The 17,963-nt window shown below is 43.7% G+C and overlaps 1 protein-coding gene across 2 annotated transcripts in view; it reads right to left on the reverse strand.

Moving 5' to 3' along the window:
• LOC138261488 (coronin-7-like) overlaps positions 1-17,963 on the reverse strand; it is a 1,075,977-nt gene that overhangs the window by 231,067 nt on the left and 826,947 nt on the right. For both annotated transcript variants that reach the window (XM_069210466.1, XM_069210465.1), the window contains exons 20-23: positions 7,677-7,781; positions 5,683-5,768; positions 3,280-3,421; positions 2,601-2,690 (exon numbers count right to left, since the gene is read on the reverse strand). In XM_069210466.1, coding sequence (XP_069066567.1) covers positions 2,601-2,690; positions 3,280-3,421; positions 5,683-5,768; positions 7,677-7,781 — 423 coding nt within the window. The remainder of the gene's footprint in view (positions 1-2,600; positions 2,691-3,279; positions 3,422-5,682; positions 5,769-7,676; positions 7,782-17,963) is intronic.

Raw genomic sequence — 17,963 nt, forward strand, 5'->3', positions numbered from 1 at the left:
GACATATTGGGGATTATCAAATATTCACCTCCTCATAAAAACCTAAGCAATTGTTGTGTTTTACAATGTTATGCTCTGCCAACCCGTCCGGAAGGCTGTGCTCCATTAAGAACATGCTAAAGGGATTTGGCAGGTGGTGCTGCAGGAAGGGCAAAGGACTGAGTGGCTCGCTGACCTTGACCTCGGAGGCAGTGGGTGCATGGGCTCAACCGTTCAACTACTGGACACCTGGCTGAGGCTGAATTAGCTATGGTATGAGGTACCCCTGCCGAAACCATGAAAGGAACGTTAGGGCTGATGCGGCTTGTGAGGCAGGGCAGATAAGGCCAGGAAGCATGCTGTGGTCCTGCTCTCTTTGAACTGTCCAGGGCGGAATGTGCTTGTCCCACAACAGGCATTTCCGTCAAAGGGCATGTCTACAAACGTCGATTGGATATTGCCTTAAAAATCTGTTGAGTGCAACCAGGCATCGCGGCAAATAGCAACACTGGTGTCAAAGGCTTGCCTGATGGAATTGATGGTAGCCACAAAAAACTGTGAACCTGGCCGATTACAATCATCCTGTATAGCTTTGGTTAGGACAGGTCAGAGGTTTCCGGGATATCTGGGAGAACTTGAGCCACTGAATCCCAAAGAACAGTGGAACAGCGGCCCAGTAAGCCAACTGATATTAACAGATCTGAGGGCCAAACTGGTGCAAGAAAAAACCCTCTTCTCAAAGGTCTCCACTATTTTCTACTCTTTATTTGCGGGAGTGGTCGGAAAAGCGTTTGTGTTTTTCTGGCTGGTAGATGCATGCACCACTGAGCTCTGAGGCAAAGGGTGCTGTGAAAAAATGCATGGTTGCCTGAGCAAGGTGTCTCACAATTTGGCAACTTACATGATGGGGTGGGGGTTGGGCAGAGCAATGTTTGGCTCTGGCCCCTAAGAGAGTATCTGTGAATGCCTCATTAAAAAGGGACCAGGGGCTCGTTGGTGGAATGCCCCGGCTGTAGGTCTTCAGTCAGGACACTGGCTTTGAGCTCTAACGTAGGAAACTGAAGGTCGAGAAATCTGGCTGCCCTCCACAGAACCACTGTGATGAAAACACTCTCTTCAGTGGTGTGACCTGGGGGAGGTAGCAGACCAAAATCCAGAGAGGTGCCAAAGCCACTGGTCTATGGGAGGCCATCATACTAATTATATTCATGAATGGGTTGGACGATTTCATCGCCTGCATCATAATCACTGTCAGAATTAGTATCAAAAAAGGAATGTAGTGTATGGGAGCTTCCTTGTGGTGGCAGGACGTGAAGTGGTGCAGGTTACAGTTCGATAGAAACAGATCCTGACTTTGGTTGCGGTTATAGCAGCGCAGACTCGGAGTCGCAAAACACAATGGGCATGTTGAGACAGGAGCCAGGGTAAGTCCAGTGGGGTGCTCGGAGGGTTCAATAGCTGCCAAGGGCGCACCCACTGAAGGGCCTCTTGGCTCCTGGGGGCCTGCCAGAGGACGTTGGGGGATCCGAAGAGACAGAGCATGGCCATGTGCAACTCTTGGATATGCTGTGGTGCTGCAAATGGCCCCAGAAAGTTTGGTTGGGCCGGACCAAGTTGTGGATTTAGAACCAAAGTCGACAAACTCTGAGACTGAAAGGAATGATGGTGCTCTTGTGCCTTCTCAGGAGTTTGAGAGTGGCAGGAAGGGGCAGGATCCAGCTTGGAAATTTTATGTTTTTAATATGTTCGACTTACCCAAGAATTTGAGCACAATGACAATGACAATTTACCTTGGTACCAACTTCTGGACTAGGAATAGGGCAGAGACCAACCTTTGGACTTGAATTGATCTCGATGAGGAGTCTTGTGGTGCTTGGCAATGTACAACTTTACCTCACAATCACTGCAGGCCCTTACAGTTGTGGTTTGACCCCAGGCATGACAGAGTAACGTGATGGGGATCTGTCACAGATATTTGCATACACATTTGCTACAAGGTTTAAACCCCACAGTTTTGGAATGTGACATGTTCCTTGCGCACTAAATTAGATGTAGAAAAGTCTATAGAGAGCTAAAAAGAAGCTCTAAATCTGCGTTTGGTGGCACGGAAGAAAGGAACCAATGTCAGCATGCCAGAGTGGTACCTATATGGGCTCTGCTTGTCATTTCAGCAGCAGAACAACATCAATGCGGAATCACACTGCATCAACTTCTAGCGTGCAAGGTACTGGTCAAGACTTTCCAGATCCAGTCTGACACCTGGGGAGTATTCAAAGGGTGAGGAATCTGCGGTTAGACGTCTCTATCACAAAATGTTGCAATCACTCGAGATTCAAAAACATGCAGACCTTGCTGAATCAATGAGAGAAATAGCAGATCACCAGACCATGGTGTCTATTTAAGCATTCAACAGCATGTTTCCATGCGAGCCACAGGTTTATCCAATTAGTAGTGCTTTGGGCATGCTATGGCTATAATGGTTGCAAGTCTATACAGCTTACATTATCTTTGCCATGCTCACTGCAGACACTGGTCTATTATACTGCACATAGCACTGTCAACAGTCAGTCACAATATGGGTGCCGACACAGACTGTGGAGTCTGTAAACATTAAGTCTTACCTTGTGTGGCTCAGTCGAGCTGAAACTATTGCATTCCAGGAAGAAGGGCGCTTCAGGAATGATCTCATAGATGAAAACTCTTGTGTCCCCCTAGTCAAAAGAAGGGAAAGTGTGATGAAAGAGGATACAAATAAATGACATGTGTACTCTCTACCAACATGAGCCTCTTCTGCAACAAGGTGCACAAGGAGTTGGAGAAGAAGGCGTTGACTATCCCTCCCCACTCACTAACTGGTGCTCAGTGTAAGTTTTCCTTGTATGACGAAAAACATTTTACACTGCTTAGAAGTTACTTATCGCTGTGAGAGAAGGCTAGCAAAATATTTATGTATTAACAGGCACTGTAAATAAAGCCACTAACTTGTTCTCATTTTATTCACAAATTTGATGCTGCACACAGAGTGATGACTCCTCTCTTACAACAGAAGTCATCCTGCCCTACTGCCTAATTAACATTCTATGACTAATATTGTACGACATGCAAGACACATTTTTCAATATAATCAGACTTTGACAAATGCAACAGAACTGTATTTCTCCACAGGTGCCTCTAATCACATATCCCTGATTCTAAAAGACAAGCGCAATCTAACAGGTGTTTTATCTGCATCCCTGCTATCTTTTCTGTACCCCACCCTGTCCATTTTAGCAACACCAAACCTGCTGATGCTAAGCTCACCTTGCCCGTCAGGAAGACAACACTTGTGTCCTCATCATAGAATGGAATGAGGATGGAAGGAGACAAATCCAGACTGATGGAAGTCAATGGCCCAGTTGAGAGATCCTCTGCAGTGTACAGGTACAGCTGGCGTTCACTGCGACTGGGAACAAAGACAATGTCCTTGTGAAGTAAAATGTTTGCGTTACAAAGAAAGACGATTTTGAAATCTGCAACTCTGGTCTACACATGTGATGGTATGAATAAACAGAGAAACACAACGTGACAAGTTGAAAAAACGAACCATGCCTCTGCCCTCACTCCCACACAGACCTTCGAAATAAACTTATATCAGAAACCTGACAAGTTAAACAGAGAACTGTAACCAGTCAACACCTTGAAGTGGGAGTACTTGTTCACGGTATTGAACATGATAGATACTGCTGATTTCATTACCATGGGGATCTTTCTCCAACAAACTAATTCCATTGCTCGTCTTGAGCCACATTGCATCATTTCTGGTTGTGGCTCATGGAAAGGGCGATCTGAAAGTGGTGCCCTCTCTCACCCCTGCTATTTGGACTGGCAATGAAGCCCTTGGCAATCTTTGTTCAGAATTAATGGAATACTAGGGTATGTCTGTAGATGGCAGCCTACATGCCATACTACTATAAGGAGATGATGTTTTGTTGTACCTCAGAGATGCTTGAAGAGGCTGTGAACAGTCCTGAGAATGGTGGGAAATTTGGTTGTGTGGGTGAATAGGAGTATGTAGTGCAACTTCAACATTCTTAATAATGTGCATTATGCAGCATGGCCCTGCGTTAGGCGACAACAATCTTCACATATTTAGGGATTTCTATATCCCACAAGGATAAAGACGTTGCTCCTAGTAACCGAACTAGAACCTTGATAGGTCTCAGGTGATCAGTCTCCCTCTCTAGTGATGGGTGTAGAAGCATTGTCTAACATGGTCATGCTGCTACTACTTTTATGTTTTTTTGTAAACATTCTGATCATCATAACACAACTTACCTTAAAAGGACTTAAAGTCATTGTTAATCAAACTGATCTCAGGCACCAGCAAATGTCGAGTAGATCTCCATAAACTTCAGCTCCTGAAGACCGAGGGCAGACTTTAAGCGCCTGATTATAAGATTACTTAGCAGCACTGTTACAGTGAGCAGCCAAGTGGTGACCATACAGCTCTATATAACAGTATCAAATTCGGGGCATAATACAATGCGTGAGTGTTTATGTGGAGATAATAATGCTAGGCACAAGTATCCCAAATTTGATGCACATAGAAAAAATAGTGCTTTAGGAAAAGCATGAAGGGGAAAAAAGACAAACTCTAAATATGCATGAGGCATCTATCTCAGATATCTTCTCAAATTTTGTGATGGAGCACACGCAATAAAGTTGGTAATTTCGAAGAGGTTTGAGTGTCACAAATAGCCTTAAATCACATCGACAAGATGCACACCTTTGGTCAGCCACAGGAAAATACGTGACATCCCAGAAGAAATATTCTTAACACATGGCTCACTCACCAGAGCACCACAACTAACCTGGGGCTCTCCAGAGAAAAATGGGATTTGGATTAGGGGATCTAAATATCAAATGGGGAGCAAATAAATGGAGGGAACTAACGGGTCTAGAAGTGCAATTAGACAATATTGGGCACAAATCTCCAACAGTTTGGACTCTCACCATCAAAGCTGATATTTGTAAACAACCCAGGACACGACTACTACATTAATGGTGGGGTCTAAAAAGAAGAAAGCAGAGGCAGTTTAGTACTCTTGTAAACTAAAAGACACATAACCATGACATGGAGGTCACCACAATGCCGAAAGATCTCACTCTGGGAAATTAAATAAGAAGTGGGCAAGAGCATTAAGAAATTATTATTGATGTTCACTAAGAAAAAGTGGTAAAAATGTTTCAGCCACACTATGGTACACAGTACTGTTAAATACATCAAAGAAATATGATGACACCGCTCCTTACATTTACAGTTGAATATTCAGTGATGGGAGTCCTTACGTTGACTAAATGGAAGCGCTCAGATATAATGACCACTGATTCGAGGGAGTTGTATATTCCTTATGTACAAGGTGCAAAGCTGTATAAGCCCGCCTACTGGTGTACACCGCATTAGGTAATACAGGGTCCAAAGTGATAGACTCAGTTCAAACCTCATAACTACAACCTGTTGGAAATATGTACTAACTTGAGACCCATAATAAATGCAGATATGATGACAGAACCCTGTGTGGTAAGTGGTTTATATTATGCTGATGTATGCATGTATACAATACGTTAACAGCTGGAAACCTGAGCATGCACACCTTTTCCTGCCCTTTTACCAACATGAAATAAATAAAACTAAATGTGAAACAGACATACAATTGCTCTTACCTATCAAATCCAGACACCAGGATGTATCTGCCAGCACAGACCCAAATCACGCGGGCTCCTCGTCCACCCTCTGGCCCTGGACCCTCCTGCAAAAGGCAATTAAACTAGTGTTGAAATAGACCCCTAATGGCTTGCTCTGTAAGAGGTGCAGAGGTTATTCCTGGCCTCATGAAAGGCCACAAGGCATCAGTCTCATTTATGACAGGGCTTTAAGGCACAGGCACGGACAGCTAAGAATTTACCCAGTCCAATGCTTTCAAGTACGGTCACACTTCTTGCGTTTTATGAAGTAAAAGGACCAATGTTGGACGTGAAATCATGTCCATGAGTGGACGAAAGAGAATTCTGGCGCTAGAAATCTTGAGGTCCATTTTCAATACTCATGCAATAGTACACGAGGTAATTTATGATAATAATCATTCTGTGCTGAAAACAAACCTTTGTGGTAGACTCGAATACAGCCCAACCGTGAAAGAAACAAACTCCAGTCTGATGGGGAACATTATTTTGCAGTTATTGGGCAATGTTAGCCCAAATTCCTCTTCATGCTGACAACTCCTAGGATCCTAGTTTCAGACTCCTAGAGGAAGAGAATCTGCACACTACAGCTCAACGCACTGGGCCTGAGTGAGGAAGAATGAGCGAAGATGCACTGGACCACGTAACAATTCAAGTGTCTTCTGAAGGCATATGCATCCGAAAGGCTGAACAGCTCACTTTCGCTGTGGGCTATGGTAGGGTTTAAAGTCGTTTGGTGCAGATGACACGTGGCAACCCGTTCCTCATTTTGGCAGATCTGGTGTGTTTTTTGGTACAGAGGGAACTTGTCACACGACTCCTGGACTCTGCTATATATGATTATGGTGTGTTGCCTGCCTGAAGTCTGCTAGGTGGTTTGGGTCCACACAGAGCAGGAGTCCTTTTAACATGGGTGAGTAGCATCCCCAGGGCCTACAGGCCATGACACTGCTAACTGTTGGTGACAGCTGACTACAATAGTCGGGTACAGTCTTTTCCTGAAACCCAGTGGGGAGGCTGCCTATTGGCTATTGTGTCATTTAGCCTCTGTAGGGTGCTACACAGAGTTAGCATTAGTCATAGCTAGCTGTCTCCGCTCTCCCCGCAGCACCATGGTAGGCTGCTAAGATTCACCCTTCCCCTGGAATTGTCTTAGACTCATCAATCTGAGTAGGGTGCTTTTGCTGTGTTGGCCTGAAACTAAACCAGTCCCATCAGGTAAATGTGTGACCTGGCCAAAGCCCAAAAGTCTTGGCTCAAAAGGAAAGGCCTGGGTACCCTACGCTTGGTACTCAGAACTGAAACTGTGAACCTGATTCCACAAACAAAGGTGACAGTGTGGCCCCCTAATGAGTGCCATGTGGTCTGTGGAAAATAGACTAGGAAATGCATATTGCTGTGATTCGTTTCCCTGAAAGGTTTGGGAGTATTTTTGAACTTGACTCGACACCGGACTGAGTCAACTGTGACTGGATATAATGGGACCCTTCCAACACATCCGTACACCGGTGTTGAGAAAGGAGAGAAAAATGTAAGGCCTGGCAATTCCTAAAAAGGTCTAGGTTATTGACGAAAAGGATCCCCACCCTCCCTTGGGAGATACTCCTGTTTATATTAGAAACCAGCACTTTGGTACCTCATTAAAAACTAAAGAAATGTGTGCCCTGGCACCGTCTTTATATCCAGCTGAATACACGAGGCTACACAAACAGAAAATTAACTTCGTTTACCTCTGTTGATACGCTTCCTAATTTAGCACCTTCAGATGGTTTGCAACTAGGCTGGAAGACAGAATAAGGCATTTTTAAAGAGCCTCCACTTCCTCTCTGTACTGTATTTGTCCTTCAATATCTTGAAGAGGTCAGACTAGCCAACTCAGATGACCAAAGAAGCTTCAATTGGGGACTAAGCGACAAATGATAGTTGGTACTCAATAAGCCCCCATTTGTCATCCACCGCCCTCTCCCCTGGCTCACCTGCACAGGCTCAAGGCTCTTGCGTGGCTCATAGATGCGGACCTTGCCGTCCTTGCAGACTGATGCAAGCCGCTGTCCATCAGGGCTCCAGGCCAGGCTAAAGATCTATAGGTAAAGAGAGATGCAGGTCAACCCTTCCAGCAGATCCCCACTGACTCCTACTGCTACTTCTGCTGACGGCACTATAAAAGATGCCTCTCCCGCTCACATAGGGCCCCTGCACATCCTCCACAATATGAGCATTGTTCCCACACCTAGAACCTATCAGCACACCACCACTTCATTTCATACACTGTACACAATTCTGCCAGCCAACCCCAACTTCCTAGTCTTAATGTAACCCAATCTAAAATGCTGAAACTGACAATTTCATCTTGCTATGCCCAACTCTTAACGACACCGTTCTCTGCTTTGTTAACCATAAACTGGCTGTGCCCCATTCTTTCTGTTGAAACAATTGGCCTGCATCAAAAAACACCAACTTTCACTGCATCATACATTCTCTTTCATACAACAAATACATCTATCTCATCCAATACATAGAGAATTATAGATGGTAACTGTGAATAACACGTTAATAATTTAGCAGAGGAGCTCGGAGTTAATTAGAGGAGAGCGAAGCTTGAGTTGTCTAAGATATCCCTCAAAGCTGAGAAGTGCAAAGCACTCCCTTTAGTCACTGATAAAGATGCATGGTTTGCTGTAAGGTAGGACCACTCCATTTCATCTGCCCTCATCACCTGTGCAAAGGGTAGATGGGTCAACGGAAAGCCATATCTAACACGGGCTGCCTGCCCATGACCCTTGCCTTATAGTCCATCATGTCATGTCCCTACCACCACCACCCTCAGGGCATCCATCTTATCCCTCCCCCACAGAGTTTTACAGCCACACCTGGTATTGTGTCACCCTCAGCACTACACACCCCTCCCATACTTCAAACCTTTTCCCTCTTTTACTCTTAAAGTAGTACTATATAGTTAATAAACTCTGGCTAAACACAACTGCTCTACAAATGCAGAATGTATTGGAACACCCTGTGATACGATGAGAGTCTATTCTCCGGATGTATTATCATCAACTAGAAAAAGAACTGATGTAAAAGAGAGAGAACTGACATGTTAAAACTGAAAAATCAACCTTTCAGGGACTTAAGGAAGGATTCCAACGGGCTACATCTTTTGCCCCGATTTTCCAATCAGTGGCACTGACACCCTCTAATGTCTGATTCTTAACAACCTCATTCTCTAATATCTCGAATGTCTGATTCTATTCTGAAGTAACATCTCTCAACTTCATGGAAAATGATGTTTATTAGAGCACAAACATCTAAAAGGACAGTCTAACAAACAGTACGTGTAAACACCTTAGCCCCACTTAAATGTGGCTATCAGACGTTAAACTGTATTATTGTGACTCGTGTACTGTCTGCTCACTTGCTCTCACAAAGTGCACCAAAACTGTTGGCAGTAATGACAAGATATTATCAGATTACTATTTAACTGTAAGAACACTTACCTAGTCTACCTATTCCAGTGCCCTTGTGATGTTGTGTCTGTTGCCCGTACCAAACACTAACTATGAATTAGGCTCTTGGTACACATAGGTGCTAAATGGAAAGAAAAGGATAAATACAACAACAGGTAATATTCCCATCTTAAATGTGCGGGCATTTGTAGGCAGAAAAGGGATTTGAGGTGAGTACTATGAATTAAGATTGTGACAGCTTGGCTCCAACATTATCTTAAATCACAATTTTAGATGTATTTCTTGAAAAGTTGAGTATCTACTGCACATGTGTGTATGTGGGTAAATTGTATTAATTACTGTATGATCAACATGATAGCGCCCTACCCCGTACAATATTACCAGTTTGGTTAGGTCCACTAAGTAATGATGGTTAGGTCCACTAAGTAATGATGGTTACAAAAGATAGCATTCAAAACGAAAAAGCACTACATCCACGTTGGATACAATGGACTACGTCTAACAGCCACTGATGTAGATTACATTTTTGATCCTAAGTTACAAACTCAAGAATTTCTACAATATGAAGTAGAATATCCAGTTCCAGCAAATACCTTGCCTATCGATCAATATCAGAGTCATGTACACCGATGGCTCTGCGCAACCGGCGATTGGAACTAAACATCAATAATCTGCTGGGGAGAAATTCTGTCCCCTACATACCTTTACACAGACTTTAGGGGATTGTACAGCACAATCGGCTGAGCTAAAAGCTCTGCTGATGGCACTAGAACATACGGATCCGGCGCAGCCTACGCTGATTGTGATTTATATTACTGTGTCCAGTCCTTTAATGAATATCTGCATTATTGGCGCCAGAATGGGTTCAGAGATTCCAAAGGCAACACCATAAAACACTGACTCCTGTGGTGGAAGGTAGCATACCTGAAAGAGACGCTACCAAAAGTCCATGTTGTGCATACACTTGGACACCAGCGCGTTGGAATACACGTTGCTGGAAATACTTTGGCTGATGAATCCGCAAAGTCAGTAGTGGCAGTAGCCACTGTAGCTGCAGTGACTCGTTCGAGTTCCAAACCAGATGCAGACATTTTGGCTGCCATAAAGGCTACGGCTGATGGTGCGCCTTATCCTAAAGGATTCCCTAACGAATATCAATACTTTATGGGAAGTATGCTGAATGCTGAAGTTAAAATACCAGGCGTAGGCGTATGTGACATCCCTAACAAAGATATAAGACCACAATTGATCAAAGCAGCGCATGAGGGGGTGGCATCTGCACATGCTGGTGTGGCGGCTACAATTTCAATCTTACAGGCCCGGTATTGGTGGCCCGGTCTCTACAAAGAGACTAAACAGTATGTCCTTTGTTGTGACATCTGTCAACAAATTAAAGTTTCCACGGCTAAGCGCCCGTCGCAGACACCCCTCTTAATTTTTAACAGACCGTTACAGTGTGTGTACTTGGACCACTGCGGTCCACTAACACCTGTTAGTGTATACAAATACATATTAGTCGCTGTTGATTCATGCTCCAGATTTGTATGGGTGTGGCCACAACGCTTGGCTGCCGCTCGGAATGTTATTAAAGATTTGCGAGTCTTTATCGGTACATATGCAGTTGCGGCGTTTCACTCGGACCAGGGCCCTGCTTTTGCCTCAAGGGCATTCAGGGACACCATTGCTTCGTTGGGGGTCCAACTGCAGTACTCGTCTCCATTTCATCCCGAGGGAAATAGTGTAGTGGATCGATTAAACCGCGATTTAAAGCAATCCTTAACAGCCAGAGTCTTAGGTACGGGTCGTAGTTGGCTTACCCACTTGTATGGAGTTCAGAGAGCACTAAATAACCTGCCTAGAAGGTCCCTGGGGAGTCGTACTTCATATGAGTGCCTGTTCGGAACTCAAATGTTTGTTCCGGATCTTGATGGTCCTGGTGTGGAGGCAGCAGAAACACCTTTTAACATAAATGAACGTGTCACTGTTTTACAGGAATTACAACAGTTACATGAAGATAACTCTTCTAAAAGTGCTGCCTCCACAGGAATTAAGGATGTGCCTGTAACATCTACCAGCTGGATTCCAAGAGTTGGGGATCTTGTAAGTAAAAAAGTTTCAGTGAAAAAAGAATTTGGCCCTTCTTATCGAGCACCAGTCCCTGTATTGGGGATACACGGTACCAGAACTGTTATTCTACCATCGTTGCCAGGTACCAAAGAAAATCGTTTTGTTTCAATTGACAATGTCAAACTACACCATGTGGCCGATTCTGCACAGCCAACCAAGAGGAACATCCAGTAGTTCCCGAATCCCTCTCACTACTGGAGAAGAAGTTCCGCTACAAGTTGTTTATACCAACACTGATACCTCTTTGAGCTTGGGGAGGGTGGATGATGAATTTGCATTGGTTCCACTAACAACAAACAATTTAGAAACATTTGATCAAGTCACCTCGACTACGAGCCAGATGGATGGTGCTGTCTACAGTGTGCCACACCACAGGAAACACCAACTCCACCATTGACAACAGCTACGCTATTTGCACGAACTGCCTCTGGTTATTTTGCCGACTTCAACGACGGTCTATAGGACTCATTTGCCTCTTCGACAGCTGACCTGTCAGGTGCACGTAAGCTAATACATTGGCTTAAAGAAACATACTTCATTTTTTCCATGGAACTATGTATGGCTTTCTTTGACTGTATTAGCCTTTCTACTTTGGATTGGTTTTGTTATAACATTTTTCTTGTTAATACATGGTCATTTTCTTTCCGAAAGATCGGAGGTTGAACAGCTGGAGGAGGTCTTGAAACCACATTTTTCATCACATAAAATTCAAAGAGACTTGTCTTTTGTGGACATTTCCGCAGTGCCAATTCCTGATGGGATTGTTTGAAACAAAGTAATGTTTGATATATATGGTCCCACGGAAATTATTCAAATACCGTATGTGTTCAAATTATCATTGAATGATATAGTCATACCAGGCATTGTATCTGATGATTGCGACTTGAAAACAGTTGATTCTATGATGACAGAATTGCAATATTATACTGTCTTTGAAAACGAAGATGTTTACCAATTCAAAGAAAATTATGGTGATATGTGTTGCTATAATTATTATGGGCACCACTTCATACGATATTTAATTACACGCAATAGGAACACTGTCCAACTCCACCGCAAGAGAGTTCTAAAACTTATACTGAAATGTTTGCGTATTTTTCTGGGCATCATCAAACAAATGCTGAGTCATTATTTTAAAGTAACTCCTACTAAGGATATACATATGTTATTGACCAATACGAAATTTAAATATTCGGAATCCTTTGTTTCCCGGTTATCAATAGAAGGGTATGAATTTTGGTCCAAATATATTGATTTGAAAAGTGTTTGGGGAACAAAAAATTGGCAGACCAAGGGAAAGGAAACATTGTTTAGAGCATGTCTCATCCCTGTTCAAATTATCTTTTTAAACGAAACAGTGCAACAAACAAGTTGTTCAGGCTTAGCAACAATCAGAAAATGAAACATGCCCAGTATACCTGCCCATGCAAAATTTGACAACTGGCAAAAGTACACAAATGGAACCAAAGATGAGCTCAATGAGTGGGTCCAGAATGGTACGTTTAATGCTTCACTGACATGTCCAGGCGGGTGGTTACTGTGGCCCATAGAAACCAACGGGTGTCATCAACGTTTTGTCACCTCCTCCGGGGGTTTTAGGACGAATAGGCCAGACTCTCGCTATATATCACCAGAACATGCTGATATAATTACAACATATAGTGTAGGAAAATTGTGCCAACAGTGGCTTAAATCAACCTCACTAGCTGCGGTTAAAGCACACCTCAATCTCTTGTCTAACACCACTGACTTACAAGATTTCTTGTCACGCCCCAAAATACCACGTAGGAAACGTTTCTTGTATGCAGTATACAATGAAATATGGAAGCTATACCAACAAGAAGCTGCAGCCCGGTTAAGGCAAATAGACGAGGAAAATTTGAAAAAGGCATTAACTGTTGTGGATAATGGGATTAACACCTTGTCCGACTGGATATATATGATAAACAACATTGTATCTTCTGCTATAGACATTATACAATCTGATAGGTCTTCTTTATACCATGGGCAGAGTCATACCAGGTCCATTATGCAGTTGGGTTGGACACTTCAAACATTGAAGGCGAGTTGCGTTCCGTGGCAGCACGTCAGTGCCAGGGAAATATTTTTCTCCTTTAATCTAACGCGGCAACAACAACTAATGGCTAAGAAAGAAGCAACTTATGTCATGCTTAACATGGAGAAAATAGAGAGGTTGCCTTTCTCTGTGGCAGAATACCATTGGCAGAGTGGTTAATACACGGGGTTATTAATCTGCCTATTTCAAAGTTACAATTCTCCTCCTGTTTGAAACACATTCCAGTAGGCAGATATGAAAAATTGGGAGATAGTTACATCCATGAGGTGTGGGAGCTTCCCTTCTCATACAAATGCTTCAAAGGCATGAAAGAGGTCTTTTTTAGCAGTAGTGAATGCAAAACTTCAGTCAGCCATTCAATGGTTTGTAAACAGCTGTCCTTGCATAGGGCGTGTTACGCCTCGGTTGCAAACCTGGCTTGCTATCTGAAGGGAGTTCCAGTCCCCATGATTAGATCAACGTTCCAGGTGCTTTCAAATGGCAGCTACTTCCTTCTCAATAGTGAAGACTGTTGTGGCATGCAGCTCGGAATAGTTTACGTTGTTTCGGTCTCTAAGGTCGTTACATGCTGCGGGAACGTGCTGTTTCCCCCCACTAAATTAAGGGAGGTAGCTGATATCTGGCCTCATATTGCTACTTCAAAGGTGAATTTTGACAAGTTGAGTAGACTCAAGGCTTTATTGTTTCAGAAGCATGTGGCCCTTACATCTACAAGCGAGACCTTCGCACTTCAAGTGGCAAGGTCGTCGGCAGAAATACAGTCCCTGTTAAATACAAATTTTCCGAGACACTTTTGTGAACTCGTGGGACGTATATTTAATGCGTCCAGCACGGCTGGATTAGCACATTTTTTCAAAGCTGTTGGTATTGGTTTTGTTCACACCTTCTCCCCTTCTCCCCTATATTCGGTTTGATACCTTCAGCTATCCACTCAAGTTTTGGTGGTATTTTTGGAGGATTTCCAATAACTTTGGCTTTATTAGCTGCCATTTTGCTGTAGTTTTTCCGCAATGGCTGTCCCGCCGCAACATGGACAAATGAAGGCGTTCCATCAGCGCAGCTGTGTCGTGAACGTATGATGCAGCAATTTGGAGCAACACTCCTGGAACATTTGGGGTGTGACTGGTCTTTGTCATTCAGACCGGTTTTGGATTGTGTGCAGCCCGTGTTTCGGTGCCTTTGGTGCTTTTTTGAACATGCACTGGAAGTTTGTCTTTCACAGCAACGCCCCCCCAGCAATTGATGCTGATCTGTTGATGTCCGCGTTGAGGGTTCATTACCAGACATGCGCACTGCGGTTGCGTTTGCTACGTGAAGCTGATTACGAGCTACCCTTCCTGGAGGAAGTTGCCATCAACTTGTCAATGGGCACTGCCCGGGATGCTGCCTTGGTTGATACTGGGGCTATGGAACACACCTGCTCCTTGGTCGTTTTTGGCGCGGACTTTCCAGTTTTGTTATCTTCCGAAGTGGAAGATCTTTTGCTTTCCATGACTCGCATTTGATTCAGAACTAATCTAAATTGACATTCTTCGTTGAATTTGGTTCTAAGCCGCATGCTCATTTTTTAAATTGGCAAGTAGTATGCTTGGGTGTCCTCTTAACTTGTCAAAATTGAGTAGGGTTTTAGGTATTTCTTAGGTTGAGATATTTTAGCTTTGGCTTGAACCACTTTCTACCGATAAGGGGAGGGTGTTGTGTAGCCATTTTAAGAATAGCTCCATGCACGTTAGTTTAATACACTAGGCCGCTGTGCACCTGGACCCAGATATATTTTATTCAGCTTTGCACTGTTATTTTACAATAACCAGTTTTACAGTCTTATTTTAATTTCTTCTATCAAACTGTTTAGCTTAGTTCAGCACTGTGTTCTCAAACAATGCATTCTTGAACGCCCTGTGCTTCAGTCAAGGCTACAGTCTGGTACATTGCCGGTAAACGTGGTAGAAGTTTAGTCTACAACGTTCGTAGAAAATACACATCCTTACGTTGGGACATTTTCTTAGAATATCTGTTGTGTTAGTTATAAAAACACTTTCTATTCCTAGTACATGTCAAGAGGGAGATTCCAGCCAGGGAACCACAACTGTATGCTGAATGCTCCGTTGCAGATGTTGACGCAGATTACAGGCCTTTACTCAGGTATGAGGGTTGATGTCCTCCCGGGGAAACTGAAAGGCAGGATTAGAGCTCAACATGCTGTGCTCCCAATATGATTTAAATAGGGAATAGTCCATTGAACCTTGTGGCACTATGATAGCATTATTCCTATGCTTCACTCTCATCATCACTATTTTAATATTGCTGTGTTGTGTAGTTCTGGTTATTGCAGCTCACCCTTTGCTATCCAAAATGCACTTGTTTTATTAAACCAATTTTTAAAACTTATACTGCTTCTATTGTCATTTATATATGAGACCGCACTGTGAATGAGAGAACCAGTTGTGACCTGAGTGACCACGACTTCCCTGAGAAGTACCCATATGTCATGCGCCCGGCTGCCCAATCGTCTCTACCAATTGGGAGAGGTGAGGCACTTCTAGTTAGCCGGAGGAAAGCCCGGATTTGGAGTGACAAGTGTCATCCACCGTGGGTCAGACTCAGTCTCCCACACTGTGGACGATCTTGCTACTCGAAATCCAATAGTCTCATTAGAATAATGAGAGCCTACGCGACAGTATGTGTAGTGAATGTGTAACACATGTAAGGTAGTAGCACTTTGTGTATGGTATGCATCCGAGTACTAGAGCCAGTAGGGCCGCATCCGAGTACTAGAGCCAGTGGGGCCTACTTCAGCTGAGCAGGGCCTGACATTTTGTCCGTCTTTGAATGCTGCTTCAGGAAAGCTGATGAGTCAGGTACTAAGGACTCATACGTCATTAAGCCCATGTTTTAAACTACTGTTCGGAGTCAGTGCCATTGCTACCTTTTGTGTGAGCCATCAAGTTGCACAAAGACTGTTAGGGGAACATGCCAGAAAAGGATTCTTAAAAGAGAGCCAACCCAAACCAATTCTGAAGCCTTAAAGACAGTGGATCCACATTCTCTGTCAGGACAATGTGTATAAAGGTGGAATCTAAACCACTGCACTTGTTTCCAGTTCCACGTTCTTCTTGTTGAATACCTACTGTGTCACCAGGGCTGGTGTGTGCCTCCCAGCCAGACTCCCAGTGGTGAAGGGACATCACTTCATGTCTGTACTTTCTGCTGAAGGAACTGAAGGTCATCCTAAAGTGCCTAGAAGCATGCATTTGTAGAGAGAAAATAATTGTGCCTGGCCCTGTAGGAGGAGGGAATGTCAAGAAGAAGCGCAGTACATTTCTGGAGAGGGGGCACCACGAGAAATAGCACTACTACGGAGTGCAAAACTAAATGCGATCCATGCTGCAAAGGGGTCTCCCGGTCTCTATGACCAGTAACAGTGTGAACTGCACCATCAATTTTGCAAGAATATGCATGACTGTGTGAATGGCCATCCGCTGTGAGCTTGAGACTGGTAATGCCAATGTTGAGGAGAGGAGACCCTTGGCAGTAGAAGCTCTGGTTGGCCTAGATGCCACAACTGCTGAAGACACCACTGCAGATAACTCAGCCGGGAGGCCAAAGCTGCCATTCCTGGGCACCTGCCTGCACCCAGCCAAGTAGGCCACCATTCCTTTAACAAGAGTGTTACTCTACCTACCTGCCGTCCAACTTCATCTAGCTGCCCCTGGTTTAACCTGAAGTCACTGCAGAAGCCCGAAGAAATAAAGATGTAGCTGAGAGGTTGGGTATGCAAACTACACTTGCCACACCACTAGAACTGCAATCCCAACCTACAGGTTAAAGCAGGGTTAGTCTGCAACTGGAATGAGGGACCAGAATGCACACGAGTCTGCCCCGTGGACTTAAGACATTTTTGTCAAGTAAACACAAGGTGTGGGGGGGGGGGAGGGTGCGGGGGTAAGGTAATGTGAGTTGCACATTAGATCAGTGGGATATATGAAGTAATCTGCATCTGAGCCTAATCAATGCCTCTGCCCACGGCATACTCTGGACTGTAGTCATTAGATATCTTCTATAACTGGGACAAAGAACACTGGATGGGAGGTGTAGCGCCATACTGAAGATATGTACAACACTGTAGCTGCAATGGTACTGAACTGTAGCATATTTAGTTTTCTTGTGAGATTAAAGCACTTTCTTTAAACGAAAAGCAAAACAAAGCTCTAGGCTGGACAATACCTTGTGTTTTCCGCTGGTTGATTATTGAGCTTATGTTCCTCACACTACCTCCTTGAGACTCCTTTCACTGTTTGCCCTCTCTTTCCTGAGAAATCCAAATGCAAAAAGCGTTATGCTAGGACCAGTTTTAAGAGCCATACAGGGAGTGCAGAATTATTAGGCAAGTTGTATTTTTGAGGATTAATTTTATTATTGAACAACAACCATGTTCTCAATGAACCCAAAAAACTCATTAATATCAAAGCTGAATATTTTTGGAAGTAGTTTTTAGTTTGTTTTTAGTTTTAGCTATGTTAGGGGGATATCTGTGTGTGCAGGTGACTATTACTGTGCATAATTATTAGGCAACTTAACAACAAAAAAATATATAC

Source organism: Pleurodeles waltl, chromosome 10, assembly GCF_031143425.1.
Source record: "Pleurodeles waltl isolate 20211129_DDA chromosome 10, aPleWal1.hap1.20221129, whole genome shotgun sequence".
Lineage (NCBI taxonomy): Eukaryota > Metazoa > Chordata > Amphibia > Caudata > Salamandridae > Pleurodeles > Pleurodeles waltl.